At 44.4% G+C, this 20,857-nt stretch overlaps 2 protein-coding genes across 8 annotated transcripts; one reads left to right on the plus strand and one right to left on the minus strand.

Moving 5' to 3' along the window:
• Positions 1-230: 230 nt before the first annotated feature.
• On the minus strand, positions 231-5,963 carry TSR3 (TSR3 ribosome maturation factor). 6 transcript variants are annotated; one of them, XM_072120417.1, is made up of 8 exons: positions 5,885-5,963; positions 4,895-4,990; positions 4,028-4,153; positions 3,231-3,447; positions 2,517-2,710; positions 1,883-2,056; positions 1,135-1,198; positions 231-527 (listed from the first exon to the last, which is right to left on the minus strand). In XM_072120417.1, the coding sequence occupies exons 3-8, from the start codon at positions 4,140-4,142 to the stop codon at positions 332-334; spliced, it is 960 nt and encodes a 319-aa protein (XP_071976518.1). In that variant the 5' UTR covers positions 4,143-4,153; positions 4,895-4,990; positions 5,885-5,963; the 3' UTR covers positions 231-331. The 6 variants fall into 6 exon arrangements, with proteins under 6 accessions (XP_071976518.1, XP_071976515.1, XP_071976516.1 ...); XM_072120414.1 differs by having other exon boundaries at positions 4,028-4,156; XM_072120415.1 differs by lacking the exon at positions 5,885-5,963 and adding an exon at positions 5,635-5,809 and having other exon boundaries at positions 4,028-4,156; positions 4,891-4,990.
• GNPTG (N-acetylglucosamine-1-phosphate transferase subunit gamma) lies at positions 5,773-18,751 on the plus strand. 2 transcript variants are annotated; one of them, XM_072120410.1, is made up of 11 exons: positions 5,773-5,983; positions 6,399-6,453; positions 7,210-7,277; positions 7,554-7,608; positions 8,467-8,550; positions 9,229-9,322; positions 10,029-10,143; positions 10,218-10,300; positions 10,423-10,551; positions 11,618-11,696; positions 18,396-18,751. In XM_072120410.1, exons 1-11 carry the CDS (start codon positions 5,788-5,790, stop codon positions 18,494-18,496), a joined length of 1,059 nt encoding a protein of 352 aa, XP_071976511.1. In that variant the 5' UTR covers positions 5,773-5,787; the 3' UTR covers positions 18,497-18,751. The 2 variants fall into 2 exon arrangements, with proteins under 2 accessions (XP_071976511.1, XP_071976512.1); XM_072120411.1 differs by lacking the exon at positions 5,773-5,983 and adding an exon at positions 6,139-6,213.
• Positions 18,752-20,857: the final 2,106 nt, after the last annotated feature.

Below are 20,857 nucleotides of genomic sequence, written 5' to 3' on the forward strand. Positions count from 1 at the left end.
TTGAAAATGGCAAAAAAAAAAAAAAAGAAAGAAACGTGAATATTTTAAGAAATTTCAATACAAAATGTATAAATTTTCACTAGACTGGAGAATCCCTTTAAGAATAATTTGGTAAAGTTACTGAAGACCTCCACAAATTGAGAAGCAAAGTATATAACATGTAGATATCTCTGTCCTCAAAGAAGGAAATCCGCTCCTTTCATTACAGCGAAGATGTGACAAGAAGAGGAAATATTTAAATTAATTTTACTTCTCAAATATTTGATATACAAAATACTTTACATACATGATTGAAAGTGGATGTACACGGGATGTGATGATCTTCCACAACTCAGTCTCTAAGTCTCTTTTTGACTCCTTTCCAAACAACAGGTTTACTAGAAGCTGCTTCACCTTCACCCTCCTCCTCTCCAGAGCCTTCATCACTGCCTTCTGCAGCATCACTACTATCCTCCTCTTCATCAGGCTCCTCTTCCTCATCATCATCATCGTCCTCATCATCATCACTGTCCTCATCTTTTGTCAGTCTGATAAATTATAATATATTGTGTTTTTACTTGAACATTTCACATGTAAAGAATTCAATATAGAACAAAATAACCCTAGAGGGGTTTTCTGGGCTCTATCTATATTCCTAAAAGGCAATCGGTCACCAGGTTTTACCCCAATACCAACCCCCATATGTAGGAGATGAAATGTCCTTTCTAGAATCTCCTCTTGTGTGAAATCTTCCCAATTTAACTCCCCAATCAAAAAAAAGTTACCTCCAAAGTCATGTGAAAATGAGCAGAGAAGAGTCATATTTTGCTGGATATGAGTAAAGTTTAGAGGCTGATCAATGGTGGTGTGATATGTTATGACCTCGCTCAACTAATTTACTCTACGGACAGAGACAAAAAGTAGACAGTTCCATCCACTCGGATGGGAGCTTGGATGGACGGAGAAGTTTCTGTATGTAATGCAATGCAGAAGACACCACTGCCGTCACCTGACTGTGGGGGTACCAGGTACTACACCCCTCACCAATCACTTACCCTATAGCTAATAGAGGCCCAAAACATTATTTGAAAATAAACACTTTTACATTATTGGCTATAGAGTTTTTAAAATTATAGTTGAAAAAAATATATATACCTTTTTGAACAGATGACTCTATTGGGATTGGAAAATTCTCTGCCAGATTCGACATCAAATGGATCTAAATTAATAAAAGTAATGGGGGAAAAAATTATATAGTGCATATACAATAAGTCGCATGACATGATGATACTTAGCATTTTTAACATGATAAACATCAGCATTTTTTAGCAGTTTGCTATAATGAGTTATCCATGAGCTCTGCTCCATAGTGGGTGAGGACTATCGGCTGTGATAGTCCCATAAACAACACAAGGACACACAAGCAGAGGCAGCAGCATGGGGGATGATATAGAACAGTACTGAGCAGCGTAACTGTTAATCACTGGAGTAGAAGACTAACTACAAGCTGCCGCAGATGTAAGGCTAAGGCCTCGGTAAAACATATTACAAGGTTTCTCATCTTCTCCTGCCTTACATATTTATTTTCCACACTTGGACATGGTATATATTAGAAAGGTGAAGACTGCCCATGGTTGCTCATGTACCAGGACTTACAAAGTAGCACAAGTTTTATGAGATTAGTGAGGGTTCCACCAATGGGCCAATGATCCCAGCAGAGAGGAGGCAGAGCAATTGCTGTCTATTACAATCTATGCAGATCCAAAAATGTGATGGGGAAGCAACCAATGCACTTCTGTCCTAAGTCCTTCATATATGAGATCACTTCTCTTCTCTGCAATTTTCTAATTACTTATAATACAATTTTGGGTGAGCAAAAGCCATAAGAGAGATAATAACTCGCCTATTTCCTCCGCATCCTTATCTTTGTCTTCGGCCAAGTACTCGGCTTCCACCTTCTTCACCTCCTCCACGTCTTGGCACTTACTGTATTTATCCAGCAGCTCCTTGTTCAGTTCCAGAAATACTTTCCCCCATTTAAATTTTCTCAGTAAAATTGTGGCCAAATCTGGAAATCCTGAAAATAGATGGTAAAGAATGTAATCCTAGAGGTTTCCCAACTCCTACATTATGATAGCAATGTCACAGTCATGGGTCCAAGACCCCCACTGCCTATTGATGGATTCTGATCTAATACAGGGAATAAGGCTGGATGAACAGCTCTGTTCTCTGTGTAGTGGCCAAGATTTGTTACTACAGCTCAGTCCACATTCTTGGATTTCTTAGATCGACCTCCATGCAGAGGAATTGTAGTGTTAAGAGTCCCTGCTTCCCCATGGCATACAGGGAGGAAGCAGGGACTCCTGTCCTGTGTCTAATCCAAGTAATCAACCCAAGTGAGTGAACCGTTTTTCAGAGAGAAACCGCGGTGAAGTGTCGCCAGGCCTTATGATCTATCTTGTGCACAGGTCATCAATATCATAAAATAGATGAATGAAATCCATCATAATATCCTAATAATCAGGAACACGACTCACCCACAATGCAGAAAGTTGCTGCAAAAGCTTCCACGCAGGACAGTTTGCAGGGGCGGCCATAATTCACAGGGTTTGCAGCCACCAGGTACGGCAGGAGTCGGGGATGGCTTCCCTTCATCTTTGCAAACGGAGTCTCTTCCAACTTCGCCCACGAACAGTCAATGACTGCGACTCCACCGTCTGCTACGATCTGCCTGATCATATGAAGGGAAACGTATCGAAGAGAGGAGCTCACACTGCACCCTCATACACAGGGTCGGCTCCAGGACTCAGTAGGCCCCTGGGTGGCAGAGCCTCAGTGGGCCCCTTTGCAGTGAACTCACGTGGTGGGATTAAAAATTCAAAAACTGATTCGTCTGTTCCCTAAAACATTCCCTAATTTATAATCCCAAACGTCCCCTCATGGATTCATTAGATACATCACAATACTGTAATTAAGGTGGATTTTCTATAGAACCCTGTCGGGCAGAACCTGTTCATCTATGCTGCTTTAATTGAAGAAATACATTAAAGGGGTTGTACAGGAATTACAGATGCATATCGTCAGGATAGGTTATCAATACTGTCAGCCCCCTCCCCCCCCCAATTATAGGATGTCCAAGATGCCTTAGAATCAGCTGGAGGCACACTGCCACCTAGTGGTCTTGTAAGTGCCTTACTTCCCGTCCTCCATTATAGCGGCACATACAATACACTGTATGATGTCTGACTTACCTGTCGGCAGGTGACACATACATCGTCCCCATCGGACTTAGGATCAGACCGTTAAACCTCTGGTTTAGGCGAAGGTTCCGGACCAGACCTTTGCGGACCAACTTCCGGCCAGTACATCTCTTGGGGTCGCAGTGCCCCAGCTCCCACATTGCCAGGGCACAAGGCAACTTCACCCTGGCCTCTCCATCGTCTCCCGCCGTGTCCCCCTGAATACTGGCTACAATGGGCAGATAAGAAGACATTAGGAAGAGTCCAACATGACACAATACTTGAACATTACGAATCAGAATGGATCAGAACCAAGTAAAACAGTCTCCTTCCTGCTGGGATCTGGTTCTATCTGATGGCAATAAGATCAATATTATAAACGTCTATCGTATGTCACAAAGTCCTATATACAATTTGTGGCTGCTCGACCCATTGTTATCAGGTGTAGGTGATATCTGGACCGCCCCTTTAAAGAAAATACTGAAATGTATCTTGAATAGCTTTGCAAAGTGTTTTTTTAGTGATTTAAAGGGGATGCCTTGTCAGACACACATGGGGGCGCTGTTTGGTGGGTTAATAATTAATATCCCCTCTTAAAGGGGGAGATTTATCATAAGTGTTTGAGTTGCCCATGAAAACCAATCAGAGCTCAGCTTAAATTTCATAAACAGTTTTGGGAAAATGAAAGCTGAGCTCTGATTGGTTGCAATGGACAACTAGAACAGTTCTGCTCTCAGACACTTCTGATAAATCTCGACTTTTGAGTCCAAGTCACTGCATAACCCCTCATCCCATCACCCAGGATTTACCATCTAAGGCTTCATGCACCTCGCTGGTGAAGCTCTCCAGACTTTTAGATGTTTTCTTGAAGCGGGATTCTTTATATTTGGGTCTACAATCCTTCTGCTGCTTTTTTCGCCCCATGACGGCTCTGACTGCTGGAACACAAAAATGTGACATTGATGTCACCTAGAAAAAATCTACCATCACAATCCATCCTGATAAACCAGGGACATTACTCATAGATCCAGGCACCGTGACTGTGGTATCTCCTTATATTTCTTATCCGTGGTCTTTATTCTTTCTAAAATCAAACTTTTAAAATTATGCTAATGTCTGAAGAGCTCTAGGAAGCGTTACCTGAGCCCCTCTGTGCTGCAACTTTAGGTAACGCTCCCAGCCGTGGTGCAACTTCACAGTATGTTAAACGCCCTCCCTCCTCAGTACTTCCTCTTCCCTCTGCTTGCCACAGTTTAAAGGGGAAGTGCTCCAAAACAGTGTAACAGCCTGTAAAGCAGTAGCACGGAGAAGTTCTGGTAACGCCCCCAGGAGCCCTTCTGTCTTATTAGCATAATTTTAAAAGGCAGGAGGCCATGGATAACCAATCTCCAACCAAGGAGATAACCACAGTCTCGGTGCCTGGATCTATGAGTAATGTCCCTGGTTTATCATGATGGATTTTTTGGGGCCAGATTTCCTTTAAAATCTGAAAAAGCAGAACCAAGCAACATGACACTTATTACATGCAGTAAACTACAAGTCTCAGCAGGAGAAGGAGTTACAGTCATAGATGAGAAGATGCGGTGGGGGATGGAGGCCAAGGACACACAGCGGTGTATGAGATCTGCTGACAGGAGGACGCACAAAATTATAAATGTAAACAATAAAATACTTGCACCCCTGAAACAATAGGTTCACGAAGAGTCTTCACAATCCGGTGTCATCACAGACTCCGAAGCAGAGATGTGACTCCTGACATGGTTCTTGTAGTTCTTAAAAGGGAATGGGAGAACCATAATTTAGTAGCAATGATCAGAATTAGTTTTGTCACTTAAAAATCTACCATCAAAGTCCATCATGATAAACCATGGACACTTACTCATAGATCCAGGCACCGTGACTGTGGTAATCTTATCATATTTGTTATGCGTTGACTCCTTATAAAATTATGCTAATGCACTAGAAGGGAGCGTTACCAGAGCCCCTCTGTGTTGTAGCTTTCATAGGATGTTACACTGTCTCCCACTCTGCCCTTCAACACTTCCTCCCTCTCTCTACTCAATGCAATTTCTCTCACTGGGAGGGGGAAGTGCTCCTGCAACAACTTGGGAATCCCGCAGCACAGAGGGGCTCTGGTAACATCCCTGGCTCATAACCATAATTTTAAAAGTTGATGTTAGTAGGAAGGAAGTCGTGCATAACAAATATAAGAAGATTATCACAGTCACAGTGTCTGGATCTATGAGTAAAATGTGGCCCATACACTAAATGAAGTTGTGCATTCAGTGACAGCATGCAGAGATGTTGGAAGCTTGAGGGTATGTAATATAGAGTAATATAGACGTGTAATATACAGTAATGGCGCTCTGCCCTGTCATATCCCTAGAGCTCTGCGCTCTCCCCCTGCACATCTCACCTCTCCGCCGCTCTCCGTCCTCACGTGTTTCCTACAACAACAACTCTCAGTTTCACGTCGCCGCCTCAGCAGAATTTTACTAGATGCGGATTACAACAAAATTCAATGGCAGCAGATGAGTGCGCCGCGGGCCACCAGTACAGACCAAGGACTATGACTATGGACTATGTTTATGTGACTGACAGCTGTGCCGGGATACACAACCGCCCTCCCGCTTCACAATTACAGCACATTCATGAACGACACTCACAGAATCCATCCCGGAGTGCTGTGCGGCGCCACTTCCGGGTGCTGGAGCAGTCATGTGACCACATCATGGCGGCCTGGCTGTGGCTTCTCCTGTGCTATGGTAAGGAGACTTCTCCCCTAACCGTTACTAGAAGCACAAACTGCAAGTCCCAGCATTCCTAGCGCCCCTATTCTCTATCATGTAGTTATGACAGTGTCGTCAGTGCATTCTGGGACTTGTAGTTCCATCTGTGATATCATTGTTTATCTGGGATTTGGTCCTTTACTAGGCTCTGGGACTCCGTCCTTTACTGAATTTGTGCTATTTACTGCCTGTTTCTGACATATGAGGTCATTGTTTGTAGTTCTTACAGTATTGGGAGGGAAATGTGGGAATTAATGGGACTGGAATATCCCTTTAATGTGGAGTAGTAGCGCACATCTAGCAGTTACATTACCAAAATATTTTAAAAAATACTAAAAATCTGGTCACTCATGAACTGTACTATCTTGACTGATATTATCTTGTCTTTCAGTCTACAATGCGGCGTCCTCAAAGATGAAGATTGTGGAGGAACCCAATACATTTGGGTAGGGGTTCAAAGTCACAATTCTGGATCATTTTTTTTATTTTTTATAAATTCATCTGGTTCCATTCCTCTAGTTTTATAAATTCTGGTTCTATTCCTCTGTTATTCCTGGAAATATAATAAAAGGCAGCTTCTTCCCGCATGGGGGGTTCCCATAGATGTATTGTGTGTCCTCAGACATGTATAGTCCTAATTTTGGCTGTCCGGCTGTGTTGTCATCAGATCAGGGGGCACAATAATTTCTGGTCCAGATTCCAGGGTTGCGCCAGATCTGTGTCATTACTGGATCTCTATACACTTAAAGGGGTTGTCCAGTAACTACAAGTTTTGTTCTCTCATGTGCTTTCCTCTCTATTTATCTCCATAGCGCTTTGCGCAGCACTCAACTACGTCCATCAGTGCCATAGACAATGAATGGAGCCGTTGTGCGCCTGTCCAATTTTTTGGGGGTACAACAGACCCACAATCTCAACACCACTGTCCCCACCCCCTTCAAATGATTAGCAAGTTACCCCCAGAAGAACAAAACTTGTAGCCACCAGACAACTTCTTTCTGGTGGCCTTGTACCTTGGATAACTATCAGCTCAACTCCCCTATACACATGTACGCTCAGCTCAGCCAAGCATGCATGTCATCTCAGGGAGAATAAGTCATTGAGACTTGTGGTGGCCGCTTATCCCCTGTCCAAACAATAGATGTGACATACATCTCTACATTACAGGCGCTAATGACGTGTTCTATTTATTTCCATTTAAGGCTGAACAACCCGTTCTTATCACAGACAAACCGGCTGCAGCCAAAAACAGATCCCTCTCCAGTCTCAGGTAACACAGGGGACTCTTGGTACAGGACCAGACCAATGCCAAGGTATAGGAAGTAACCTTTGGGAATCTATAGGCTAGTAACAAAATGGTTTATTAGTTTGGGGTATTTCAAATTTAGGAAAACGTTTCTGCTTCTATCGAGACCACCTATCTTACCACAAATGTCCTGTGAAATGGTACGGCGCTGTTTTTGAAGATGTAAATGGTTATCGTGGGTGATGTTTTTCGTTACTTTACCGCCAAATTCATGTTAGTTGCTTATATTTGTATTTACAGGGCCACCACATCTCTTCAGGTTGGCCGGAAAATGTTTCAGTTTTGTAGAATTGACGTAAGTAAACAGCATTGGGGAATGGGGGTCTGGCTAAAGAGGCTATAAACTTTGCCAAATTGATATGCTTATTTAAAATTATGACTTAATGAGGTATTCCCATCTGCCATATACATACATTTCTTCAATTGGATGGTTTTTAAAAAAAAATATGTACCTGTGTGAAGATACTTTCCCTTGTTGTCCCTTGGAAACGAGATAGCTATCCTTGGCTATGACCACCACTTTGCTAGAAGTACTCAAGCTTGCAGTATCGAGCCCTACCTGACCACCTGGATTCAGCGGTCATTACCACAGGACGTCTTTGGGACATGCACTAACTCCTGGACATTTCGCATACAAAAACAATTTGTTTCTTTGTGCAATCACTCCAGCAGTGGTGGTCATATCCAAGAACAACAATATTAATTCTAAGGGACAAAATGGCTACATTTATGTGAAATTATCGCCACATGGGGATATTTTTTAATAACATCCAATTGAACAAATGCGTCTATATTGGAGATGAATTAAATTAAATGTGAATGTCCGGTTGGTAAAACCCCTTTAAGCTTAGAATGATACAACAACAGTAATACCCACCTTACCAATCTTCCACCAACCCCTAGGTCCTCGCTGGTCTTTCAATCTCAGTTTGGATAAAGAAAGGTAATCTAGCAGTGACCTACATATGTGTCACCTACAGCCATCCCATGTAAGTGGAACTGTCTTTACAATGTGAGACTGTTCTGGGTCTAGCTAGCCCCTTGATGATGTGCTGGGGTGGACTACACACAAAGCCTGGGGCAGAGTTCCTCATACAGCAGTTTCATGTATCATCTCCACATTGTTAACTTTGTGTCATCCTCTTCATCCTAGATACAAATATGAGTTCTGCCCCTTTCACAATGTTACTCAGCATGAACAGACCTTTCGCTGGAACGCCTACAGTGGGATTCTAGGGTAAGAGGATATGATTTAAAAAATTAAAGGGGCTGTCCACTTTCTGCAAATAATTGATATTGTTTGTGTAATGAAAAGTTATTGCATTTTACAATATACTCTTTGTACAAATTCCTCATTTTTCTAGTTATCTGTTTGCTGTCATTCTATAGGAATGTGTTTACTTCCTGAGGATACAAAGTGGTCCATGGTCATGTCATGTCACACAGATGCATGGCTCGTTATATCCCTGGTCATGTGATGTCACACAGGCGCACGTCTCGTTAGGCCCCTGGTCATATGATATCACACAGGTGTATGGCACATTATATCCATGGTCAGGTGGTGTCACACAGATGCACGGCTCGTTATATCCCTGGTCACGTGACACCACATGACCAGGGATATAAGGTGCTGTGCACTTGTGTTACATCACATGACCAGGGAGCGGTTTTTATCAAAGGAAACAAACAATGACGCCTCCTGATGAATGACAGCAAGCGGAGATCTACAATATCTACAAATATATTGGAAAACTGTACAACTGTTTATTTCACAAACAATATCAATTATTTGCTGAAAGAGGACAACTTAAGGGCACTTCCTGCAGTAAATCCTATGAGAAATTTAAAAAAAAATGATTTTCTTTGTATAATTTTTTTGTATGTATATAACTGAGTTTTCCTCTCTCTGTTTTAGGATCTGGCATGAATGGGAGATCGGAAACAACACGTTCACTGGCATGTGGATGAGATCAGGAGATTCTTGTGGAAACATGAACCGTCAGACAAAGGTGACGACTTATTCAGTCCTTGGGGGTGATTTATCATACCCCGGTGCCCGTGCTGCCCCGGCCTCCTGATGTATCTGGCGGGTGCCTGTGCAGCGTTTATTTCTGCGCCAGGTCCTACCTGGTGTGGTAATAAATGCATACAGCATATTTTCGGCGAGGGCGCGGAGACAGGAATGCCCTGATAAATACTCCCTATGTCTTATATGCTGCACTGTATTGGCACTTAAAACCAAGGCTAAGAAATTGACATAAACAGTAGCACTTTGCAGGCAGGGGTGACAGGTGTGACCTGGCGGAGACTGCGCCCGCATCTATTTAGAGGTTTGAACGCTGATGGGGGGAGGAATTTTTGGAAACGCACCTTAATAAATTCCTCCCAAAAGCTTTGCTGTTGGTTCAGGCTATTAAACAGTAGATACTAATGTCCCTGATGGTCTAGGGATAGTTGTCAGGATAGAAGTTGATACCCCTGGTGGTCTTGGCCAGCTTTTCTGGTTGTTTAGGTTAGAGGAGATATCTCAGTTGGTCTGCGGTAGTAGACAGGTTAATGCCTGGTGTCTACTGGTTCTTGGACCACAATGGAGGCCATAAGGAAAGCTGAACAGACCCATTTATTGCCATGTAAGGCATTTATAGGGGCAGACCAGGTTCTTTACATTCATACTATTAATGTACATAACCTTATCTTGCTATATTATTTCTACAGGTTAATTTGGTCTGTGGAAAGAGAAACAAGTTGGCTGCAGTATCCGAGCCGAGCACCTGCGTCTACTCCATGACTTTTGAAACCCCATTGGTCTGTCACCCCCATTCACTTCTAGGTGAGCCCCCTGTAGAAGAGGCGCCGGCAGCTCCTCCATAGTAGCCATCATTAATGACGCTCTTGTGGTTTCAGTCTATCCCACTCTCCGAGAAGAAATGAGAATACGCTGGGATGAAGCAGAACAGTCTCTATATGATGAACTAATCACCGAACAGGTAAGAGAGTTGTAGACAGTCCCCAAAAACCAAGGTGTGAATAGGAGATAATGGTGTAATGTTCTGTGTGAGAAGGATATGATGAAGGAGTTTCAGGTATCTCTCCCTCGGTTGCCTCACAGGGGTATAAGAAACGGCTGCAGGATATATTTCGAGAAGCCGGATACTTGAAGAAAACCGCAGAGACTGAAAGTGATGTAAAGCAAAAGCCTCAATCCAAGAGGTTTGAAACACTGGAGGAGTGCAGCTGGGTATGTGCTTATGGTACAAGCGGGCGCACATTAAAAGGTGTAACTTTGAGGGTGCGTCCACACGTTCAGTTTTTCAGATGCAGGTGTGGATGATAATGGGTTGAGACAAATAATTGAAAGGTTCTGCTCCTCCTCCTATTTTTACTCCATTCCTGGTTTGGACAACAAAAACTGCATCTGAAAAACTGAACCCCAAAATGCACATAGAATTTATGGGGACAATAAGTGCAATGCATGCCAATTTTTAATATTTAGGGTGGATTCCCTCATTTCCAATGAAATGAAATGCGCAGTCAAATCCTTGTGGGAATTCGCCCTCAAGATACAAAGTCTTTATTGAAGTTCATGAGACAAAGCACATTAAGAAAAACAGAATTTAAAAAAATTACCAGGAAAAAAAAAAAAGTCCTGTATATATATCTATATCCTAGAGTCACTACCAATGTGTGTATATCGGAGGAAGTCACATAGAAAGACATCAGTAGATTGTAAACATCCCATTACAACAATTAATGGCAGCACAAAGGGAGCGGTCGCACATCGCGTTTAACGCATACGTTTAAAAACGCATTGCAACAGCTGAAGAGAGATTTGCCTAATTAAACGTCTGTTAACACTTGCATTTACAAAACACAAATGTTAATGCTTGTGTTAACAAACACATGCGTTAACGCAGTGTTAACATGCGCTAACGGTTGCGTTTTGTAAACACATGCATTAAACGTGACATGTGACTGCACCCAAAAAGTACAAATCTCTACATTACATGTAATCAATAACCCTACACTAAAATAGTCCACACAAGTGATTTTAAGGTATAGATAATTTGTGAATACAAGTATATAAAGTCACACCATAGGGGCAGAACCAGAGGGTGCACACAGCATTACGTCAGTGTGCTTTGTTTACAGCCCCTCATCCTGGTGGTAAAGGTCTTTTAACAAAACCAACTCGAGGTTTTCTGTTTGTGCATTTGGGTAGGAGCCCGTGTAGACGATGAATAATGATTAGATCCAACCTGGCACAGATGTGATTTATTGTGTGTACTGAACAATTTATCTTTCAGTCTCACAGGAATTTGTCTGAGGAAATAAAGCGGCTACAAGGAATTTTGGAGAGACACAGCATTTCCTATCACAAAAATGGTACGTTAAAAAAAACCCACAACCACAAAGGGCTTTTCTAACTTTGAACGTAGAAATCGCTATCCCAGCGAGAGCACAGGAGGATTTATACAGTTTCTGCATTGTACTGGGGAGATTTATCAGAAGTTTCTGAGTTAAAACTGTTCTAGTTGTCCATAGAAACCAATCAGAGTTCAGTTTTCATTTTATAAACCGCTGTGGGAAAATGAAAGATGAGCACTGATTGGTTGCCATGGGCAATTGAGCTCATACACTTCTGATAAATCTCCCCTCTAGATCTGTAAATTTGCCATTGTCTAGAGCAGTGGTGGTGAACCTATGGCACGTTTGCCAGAGGTAGGACTTTGAGCCCTCTTAGTGGGCACTCAGGCTTTTTCCCCAGCACAGAACTCACCAAACGGGACTCCAGGGATCCTCCTGCGTTTTGCGGATAGCGTGTGGACAGGGTCAGATTATCATTGGAGCCATTGAAGCTCCTGGCCCCACAATTCTTCCTGTTCAGGGGGTTGTAAAGGAAATCCAAATTTCCCCCTCTCACCACGACAGCACCCAACCAGAGAGAGGGATCCGCCTCCAGGGACAGGAAACCCAGACTTCAAATTCTGCGGTACGCCCCACCTCCTTCAGTGGTTTCCTGTCCCTGACGGGGGATCCAGTGAGTCTCGGTGAGGCTCAGGAGTCGCGGTGAAAGGGGGGAATGGGAGTCCCAGGTACCCCCAGGTGGCTGCACAGGTCCCCCGCCGAGACTTACCGGAGGGTGGTTACTCGGCGGCGGTGGAGAGGTGAATGCTGCGAGGTGCAGCGCAGTCTGTGGGTGCGGGCGGACTCCGGCACGCCTCCGATCCGGAGTGGAGGCGTGTGAGTGGAAGGGCGGCTGAGCGCTGGCTTCTTCCTCCCCGCGGTGGTCTTCTCCAAAATGGCGCCGACTCCACTTCCGGTGGTGACCGGAAGTGACGCGCCGCCCAGCGCCACATGGGAGATGACGTCAGAGGCGGGAATTTTAAAAAGGAGATCCCACACAGGAGTCCTGTGTGTTGTTTCTAGCACCCACAGCCAGCCACAGGAGTTGCTCCAGTCGTGGATGAAACAGGAGCTGTATCCTCACCACTGAATAAGATGAGTTCTAATGAAGGTGGTAGAGAGTCGGTGGACACCGCTACGGTAAAGTTTGAGTAGGGGGATAGTCCGCTGATTGGTGAGTGTGGCCTTACCATGCCTTTAAACTGGTTCTGATGATGTCTTATGTGATTCTTATTTTAGAGGGAAGAATCTCGTAAGGGGAAAGCCACTGTAAAGTCTAAGCATCATGCATGTAGAATCTGTGGAGATAATCTGCCTGACGCTTATTTAAAACCTAAGGCTACATTCACACGAACGTATGGGGGACGTATATACGGCCGACGTATATACGGCCGATATACGTCCCCCATACACTCCTATGGGCGCACGGCACCCTACGGGAGCGGTACGGTGCAGCACACGTGCGGCACCGTACCGTTCCGTACCCGGGAGAAAGATAGGACCTGTCCTATCTTTCCCCGTAATACGGCGCCGTGCGCCATAGGTTGCTATGGAGAGGGGCGGGGGTGAGCTGCGCTCACCTCCTCCTCCTCTCCCCGTACACTGCCGTTGCCCGCTACGGTACGGTACGGGCGGGCAACGGCAGTGTGAATGTAGCCTAACTGTGACCAGTGTGTTCAGCGCCTGTTAGCACAAGAGCAGTCGACCTTGTTTGAATCCATGCGTATGCTAATCCAGCAGGAAGTACGTAGTTCTGTGCAAGAAATAAGGAGATCCCTCAGGTCAGAGAATTCCCCAGGCACTTCCAGGCAGTTTGAAGATTCTGGCCCTAGTTCGGGAGAATCATCTGAGTCAGAAGAGGAGGACAGGTCAGGCAGACCACTGTTTCCTATAGAGGATATTGATCATCTGGTGAAATTAGTAAGATCAACTATGGAGTTAGAAGATGAAAAGGAAGAACGCTCTGTAACAGACGTTATGTTCCAGGGTCTAGGAGAAAAGAAGAGAAAGGTTTTTCCTATCCATGAGAATATTTCCTCCCTTATCCAGGCAGAATGGCGCAAGGCGGACAAAAAGGTTTTTATCCCCAGAGCTATGAAGCGGAAGTACCCCTTTCCTGAGAAGGAGACAGAGATTTGGGACAAGGCGCCGAAGGTAGATGTTGCCGTTTCTAAAGTGTCTAGAAAGAGTGCGCTTCCAGTTGAGGATTCAGGTGTGTATCTAGGTCTCTTTTTGTTTGGCTTTCCCAGCTGGAGGAGAAGATTAAGGCTGGTGCATCCAGGTCACATCTTATCTCGGAGGTTACCACTGCACAAAAAGCCTCTGCCTTCTTAGCCGATGCCTCGGTGGACGCCTTAAGGTTATCAGCAAGATCGGTAGCCTTATCTAATTCTGCCAGAAGGGCCTTATGGCTGAAAAACTGGACAGGTGACCTTCCATCTAAAAGTCATCTGTGTAGTATTCCCTGTGAGGGGGAATTCTTGTTTGGATCTGCACTAGACAACATCTTGGAAAAGGCAGCTGACAGGAAGAGAGGTTTTCCTAGTACAAGGCCTCAAGAGAGGAAGTTTTTTCGCCCCTCAAGGCGATTTAGATCTCCTCAGAGATCCGGAGACAAGAAAGAGGGGTGGCGACCCTCTAGGAGGTCTAAGGGATTCATGTTTTCCCGGCCTCAAGATTCCAGTAAACGTCCCGGTCAGCAATGACGCCAGGGGTCCTGTGGGGGGAAGGCTCTCCCTGTTCAAGGAGGAGTGGAGCAAGATTTCAGGGAGCAAGTGGATTTTGGGGATCATACAAGATGGCCTAAAATTACCTTTTCTATCCCCTCCCCCACAGCGTTTCAAGATAACCTCAGTGGCCGGAAGAGCAGAAAGACAGGCTCTGGAGACCGAAGTAAGATCCTTACTGAGAAAGGAGGTGCTACGGCGGGTGCCACTGCAGGATCGAGGGACAGGATTTTATTCAACCCTGTTCCTTATAAAGAAACCGGATGGCACATTCCGGACCATTATAAATTTAAGACCACTAAACTGCTACCTACAGGTGGAAAAATTCAAGATGGAATCGATAAGGTCAACCATAAACCTGCTCTTTCAGGATTGTTTTATGGCCTCCATAGACTTAGCGGATGCGTATTACCACGTCCCTATTCATCCGGACAGTCAGAGATTCCTGAGAGTGGCGGTGATGATGGAGGGCAAGATAGAGCACCTCCAATTCAGGGCTCTACCCTTTGGAGTGGCGATAGCACCGAGAGTTTTCACAAAACTTATATCAGAAGTGGGAGCCTACATACGAAGATATCAGGGCACCTTTGTGCCATATCTAGACGACTTCCTGTTGATCGCGGGTTCAGCAGAGAAGTTACAGACCTTCATAAGGATGGTGATGAAGATCCTACATCGCCTGGGCTGGATGATAAATTTGAAGAAGTCCTCCCTTACTCCGGCCAGATCAAAGATATTTCTCGGCATCACATTAGATTCCACTCAGCAGAAATCTTTCCTTCCTCAGGACAAGGTGGTGAAGATTGTAGCCTCAGTGGAGAAGCTGTACAGACAGCCATCCCCTACCATAAGGGACATTATGAGGACTCTAGGTCTCTTTACAGCGGCAATTCCAGCGGTGCTCTGGGCGATGTATCACGCAAGGCCCTTGCAGCTCTTCATGTTGGAAAACTGGAGGGGGGACCAGTCCTCCTTGGACCAGAGGATTACACTTCCCCAACAGATCCTGGATTCCCTGAGGTGGTGGCTAAGAGAAGAGAACCTCCAGGCAGGCAGGCCTTGGAGAGAGGAGAATCCCCTATCCATGATTACGGATGCGAGCTCTACGGGTTGGGGAGCTCAGGTCAAGGGACTCTTGTTCCAGGGCGCATGGAACGAGGAATCCAAGAAAAAAGTCCTCAAATTACAGAGAACTAGAAGCCATCCTGCAGGCAATCAGACGGGCTCTGCCGATAATTCGGGGGTCAGACCTGAAGGTTGCCTCGGACAATGTCACAGCAGTGGCGTTCGTGAATCGCCAGGGGGGTACCCGAAGCGGGTCCTTAATGAACCTCTCGCATCAAATTCTAGACCTGGCGGAAGCCAATCTAAGATCAATATCGGCGGTACACATAAGGGGCAAGGACAATCTGCAGGCAGACTTCCTAAGCCGTCATCTCTTACGTCAGGGAGAGTGGTCCCTGAATCGGAGGGTGTTCTCCAAGATAACCAGACTCTGGGGTCAACCAGAGGTGGATTTATTCGCCACAAGAAAGAACAGACAGGTCAGGCTCTTCTGCTCCCTAGACCCGAGAGACCAATCCTTAAGTTTGGATGCCTTCTCAATCAAGTGGAACTTCAGCCTAGCCTATGCATTTCCACCCCTGTCTATTCTCCCGAGGGTTCTGAAGAAGATACGACAAGACCAGGCCAGAGTTATTCTTATAGCCCCCTTCTGGCCCAGGAGGGCATGGTTCTCGGTACTGAGAGATCTATCGATATCAGACCCTTGGATCCTCCCAGAGAGTCACGATCTCCTCTCCCAGGGCCCAGTATTCCACCCGCAGATTGCGAACCTCCATCTGACGGCCTGGAATTTGAGAGGCGCATCTTGAGGGAAAAGGGCCTCTCGGACAAGGTAATTACAACCCTGCAGAAGAGCAGAAAGGTAGTTACCTCTAGGATCTATTTTAGGGTCTGGAGAGTATTCTCAGATTTTTGTTCTCCAGATAAGATAGACTTAGCTCATCCAAATATAGCTAAGATATTAGATTTCCTGCAAGCAGGATTAGATAAGGGCCTAAAACCTGCCACCCTTAAAGTTCAGATCTCTGCCCTTAGCTCCCTGTTTGAGTCCCCTTTAGCCTCTCATCCCTGGATATCTCGGTTCATAAAGGCGGCATCTCGTATGACCCCCTTTAGGAGATGTACGGTGCCCCCCTGGGACCTCACTCTGGTATTAAATTATCTGATAAGAGATCCCTTTGAGCCCCTGGAATCTTGTTCACTAAAGTGGTTGACCATTAAAGTTGTATTTTTGGTAGCAATCACTTCAGCCCGTAGGGTTGGAGAGATATCTTCTCTATCATGTAGAGCGCCTTTTCTCAAGATCTTGGATGACAGGGTAGTTCTGGTGACAGACCCGGCCTTTTTACCAAAGGTAGTCTCTAGATTCCATAGATCCCAGGAGATCAGGCTCCCATCCTTCTGTAGCAACCCTTCTACGGATAGGGAAAGGGAGTTTAACAAATTAGATGTTAAAAGGGCCATTGAGCTATATTTGGATAGGACTAAAGATTGGAGAAAATCTGATAGTCTTTTTGTTCTTTTTGGTGGCAAGAATAGGGGGCAGAAGGCCTCAGCGGTAGTCATAGCTAGATGGATTAGGCAAGCCATTAGCTCCGCTTATGTAGCAGCCGGTCAGCCGATACCAGAAGGTCTAAAAGCCCATTCCACTAGAGCAGTTTCTTCCTCATGGGCAGAATTTAGAGAGGTGTCGGTTAATCAGATTTGTCAGGCTGCCACCTGGTCTTCTCCACATACTTTCTATAGGCACTATAGGCTAAATGTAGCAGGTGCACAGGAACTTTCCTTTGGGCGAAGGGTTCTTTCTTCAGTTATCCCTCCCTAAGGATTTCATCTATGTTATTCTCTCTGGTTGGGTGCTGTCGTGGTGAGAGGGGGAAACCGGTAATTACTCACCGGTAATTGTGTTTCCTTGAACCACGACAGCACCCTGGGTATTCCCTCCCTTGTAAATTCTTTTTCACACTTGGGTGTTCAGTGTTATGTGTGGGTCACAGAGGTGTGAGATACTCTCATTGAAAGTGATACTGAATGACACGGTGGTCAGAATTAATCGAGAACATTAAGTCCCATACAGTCTCTGTAATCCACTGAAGGAGGTGGGGCGTACCGCAGAATTTGAAGTCTGGGTTTCCTGTCCCTGGAGGCGGATCCCTCTCTCTGGTTGGGTGCTGTCGTGGTTCAAGGAAACACAATTACCGGTGAGTAATTACCGGTTTTCCCTCCTTCTGTCAGCGTTATTGGTGTCCGCAGGCCCGTAAGAAGATTGTAATAAGTTGCTGTGACTCTGGGTTGCAGTTTGGGCACTTGGTCTCTAAGGTTCACCCAGGTCCCTAGACCAGTGATGCTGTGACTCCTTCCCTCTCCATAGACTTCTATATAACCTGACACACACGTGAACTGCTGCCCTATTGCTAAAATTCTGCAAATAATTCAGAGTGAAAAGCAGATTTGAAAAGGGAAATGAGAGACAGAGTAAGAAAAGCAAGATGCACTTCTTGAAGTTTGTTAGAAAGTTAGTGACCATTCACCACAGGGGTTGTATAAGTTTTGATTGTTATTCCCCATCTGGTGAATAGGGGATAACATCTGATAGTACCCCTACTGGTCATGAATTGATCAATTAGGTGGTCCAGCATGCATTCTATGGGAGTGTCCGAAATCAGTCTGGTGTCTCTAACACTTCCATTCAATGTTCATAGTATCATAGTTTATACGGTTGAAAAAAAGACACTTGTCCATCAAGTTTAACCGAGGAAGGGTAGGGATGGAGACAGTGCACCCTCGTCTTTTGATTTAAATCTGAAAAATCTTCAGGGGGTCTAAGCAGTTCCTGACGTTTTATGTAATGCATGTTCACCAAAATTATGTTTCTGTTCTACTCCAGGCTCAACCAATACAAACCTGCAGCCGGCAGTCACAGCTACTCAGAGGGGCGAGGAGAGGCATCATCTGCGGGGAGATACTGGACATCGAGATGAACATTAGCACTCCTGCAGGACTGAACACTATGTCAGAGGACAGGAGATGGTCATTCATTTCTGTAAACCAAAAGGGAAAGAAAATCTTCTGAAAAGACATCGAAACATGGAGCAACATGGACAGGAAGTGATGAGTCTGTGTAATACGAGGTTATATCTTGTTACATTCCGAAGCTGTAACCAGTATTGTAGGACACAATTGTTCATTGCAGTGTTAATAGTTGCTAACAAATTGGAAAATTAAAGCTTGTATTTCAGATGACAGCATCTCTGCTTGCTTTTGATGAATAAAATACTTGGATCACAAGGCTGTAAACCTTCCCTGCAGGTTACAGCTCTGCTGGAGCACCACCATTGCCATTCTCAGAGGTGATTTTTATTATAGCAGGAGGCCTTGATGACAAGATCCTGCTTTCTGCTTTCTTGTAGGAGAGTGCCACAGATTTTTGTTTTCACTCAATAAGAGACTTGTGGGAGCCCCATCATCCCATGACTGGCCTCCCATGTGAAAGGTGGGAATTCATTGGATGAAGCGGGTTCCATGAACTTGTGGGAGCTGGGGTGGAGTAAGTAGGAGTTCTTATTTTTCTTACCTTGGGCCTGGTCCCCCAGATATCAGACTACTTTAATGCAAGATATAAAACTTACTAATGACTGCAGCAGCATTTGTATGTGCATTGTTTGTACAATGCAACTCCATAGACTAAGGGCAGCATGCTACTCCTGTAAGATATAAAACTTACTATTGGTTGCAGCAGGTCTGTGTGTATAGTTTCTTAAACCACCTACCTACATCCTTACTTCTCCATAGACTTCTAGGGGTAGCATGTTACTCTTCTGTAAGATATAAGACCATTGGCTGAAGCTGTGTGTGTTGTTCCTCTCTCACTCAAACTGTCTCTCTAGACTTCTATGGACAACATTTTATTCCTTTGTAGGATATAAAACTTGCTCTGTGTGTGCATGTCGTTTCTCTGTATCTGGGTGCGGTCACACGTAGCGCTGTGTACAGCGGCGGGCCTCGGCCAAATCGCATATGCGTTTCTATGGAAACAGTGCCCGGTAACATAGAAACACATATGTGATTGGGTCCAGACCTGCACCGTATGCAGCGCTTAGCGGTACATGTGACAGCACCCTCTCTCTCTCCACCTATCCATCTCCTTACTGCTCCATAGACTTCTATGGGCAGCATGTTACTCCTCTGTACAATAGTTAGATATAAAACTTACTTTTGGCTGCAGCAACACGTCTGAGTGTTTCTCTCACTCCACCTGCCTACCTTCCTACTTACCGTTCTATAGACGCCTATGGGCAGCATATTACCCCACTGCGAAGATATAAAACTTGCTGCAGCAGCACCTACCTGTCTCCTTTAATTACCATAGATGGACAACATGTCCCTCCTCTATTAGCAGACAGTCGGTCTGAACCCCCAAGACAGAGAATATAGAAAAAGAACATTTAGGAAGGATCAAATTATAAAAATTGTTATATTCAACTGTACTTGAAAGAAAACAAATCACAACCATTAAAGATCAAAAATTATTATTTTAATTCCCATATTGATAATAAAAATAATTCCATGAATTTTGTAAACCATTGCATAAATGCTATAGTGTAAAAGGTTTTTTTTTTTTTTAACTTTCTTAAAAACAAGTGTTAACAATTTGTAACAATTCACTAGAAGTAAAATGATTATGCCATTATAAATAATACCTTCTTTATCAGGGCAACATAACAAAAAGACAATCCCATTCACAAGACCATTCGGTTTTTGTAGGTTTTTTTTTTTTTTCTGATACAAGCGAGACGTATTAGCTTCCATAAATTAATACATGTAAAATCTAGAATAATATTTAAGGTCTTATACTGACCACACAGTTACACAAATATACTGTAACAATATTACCAATATCGCAACACTAGGTAGATAAAGATAGATAACCAAGAACAAAAAATAATCCTAAAAAGATATGTTTTTGGAAGAAAAAAAAACTATGAATAAAAACTCGCAGTTTGAATTCCATGGTAAACCCTCTGCAGTCTGCAAAACCCTGAGAAACCACAACAGTATGAGTTCTACGTATCCCATATCATTGCTGTATGGCAACATCCACATGTAGGATCTGACGCATAATATTGATTGGTTGGCGTCCAACACATATCAACTGAGAATGGAACAGGAAGCAAACAGCGCTGTTCTGTAGTGGTCAAACCAGGTAAATGCACACCAGCTTCCATTCATTTGAATAGGAGCTAAGCTGCAGTGACTCAGTTCAGCCATGTGGGGCGCCCCCACTACATAAACAGTATAACAGAGTAAGGCTGCATTCACACACATGTATGGGGGACGTGTATACGGCCG

Source organism: Engystomops pustulosus, chromosome 8 (genome assembly GCF_040894005.1).
Source record: "Engystomops pustulosus chromosome 8, aEngPut4.maternal, whole genome shotgun sequence".
In the NCBI taxonomy this organism is placed as follows: Eukaryota; Metazoa; Chordata; class Amphibia; order Anura; family Leptodactylidae; genus Engystomops; species Engystomops pustulosus.

What these genes read in the sequence shown, in the direction of transcription:
- TSR3 (XM_072120417.1), bottom strand. Translation starts at nt 4,142, where the DNA reads ATGGGGCGAAAAAAGCAGCAGAAGGATTGTAGACCCAAATATAAAGAA. An exon ending in TATGTGTCACCTGCCGACAG is followed by an intron (nt 2,711 to 3,230) that starts GTAAGTCAGACA and finishes TCATATGATCAG; the next exon opens with GCAGATCGTAGCAGACGGTG. An exon ending in AGAGTCATCTGTTCAAAAAG is followed by an intron (nt 528 to 1,134) that starts GTATATATATTT and finishes ATAATTTATCAG; the next exon opens with ACTGACAAAAGATGAGGACA.
- GNPTG (XM_072120410.1), top strand. Translation starts at nt 5,788, where the DNA reads ATGACTATGGACTATGTTTATGTGACTGACAGCTGTGCCGGGATACAC. An exon ending in GCCTACAGTGGGATTCTAGG is followed by an intron (nt 8,551 to 9,228) that starts GTAAGAGGATAT and finishes TCTCTGTTTTAG; the next exon opens with GATCTGGCATGAATGGGAGA. An exon ending in ACATGAACCGTCAGACAAAG is followed by an intron (nt 9,323 to 10,028) that starts GTGACGACTTAT and finishes TTATTTCTACAG; the next exon opens with GTTAATTTGGTCTGTGGAAA.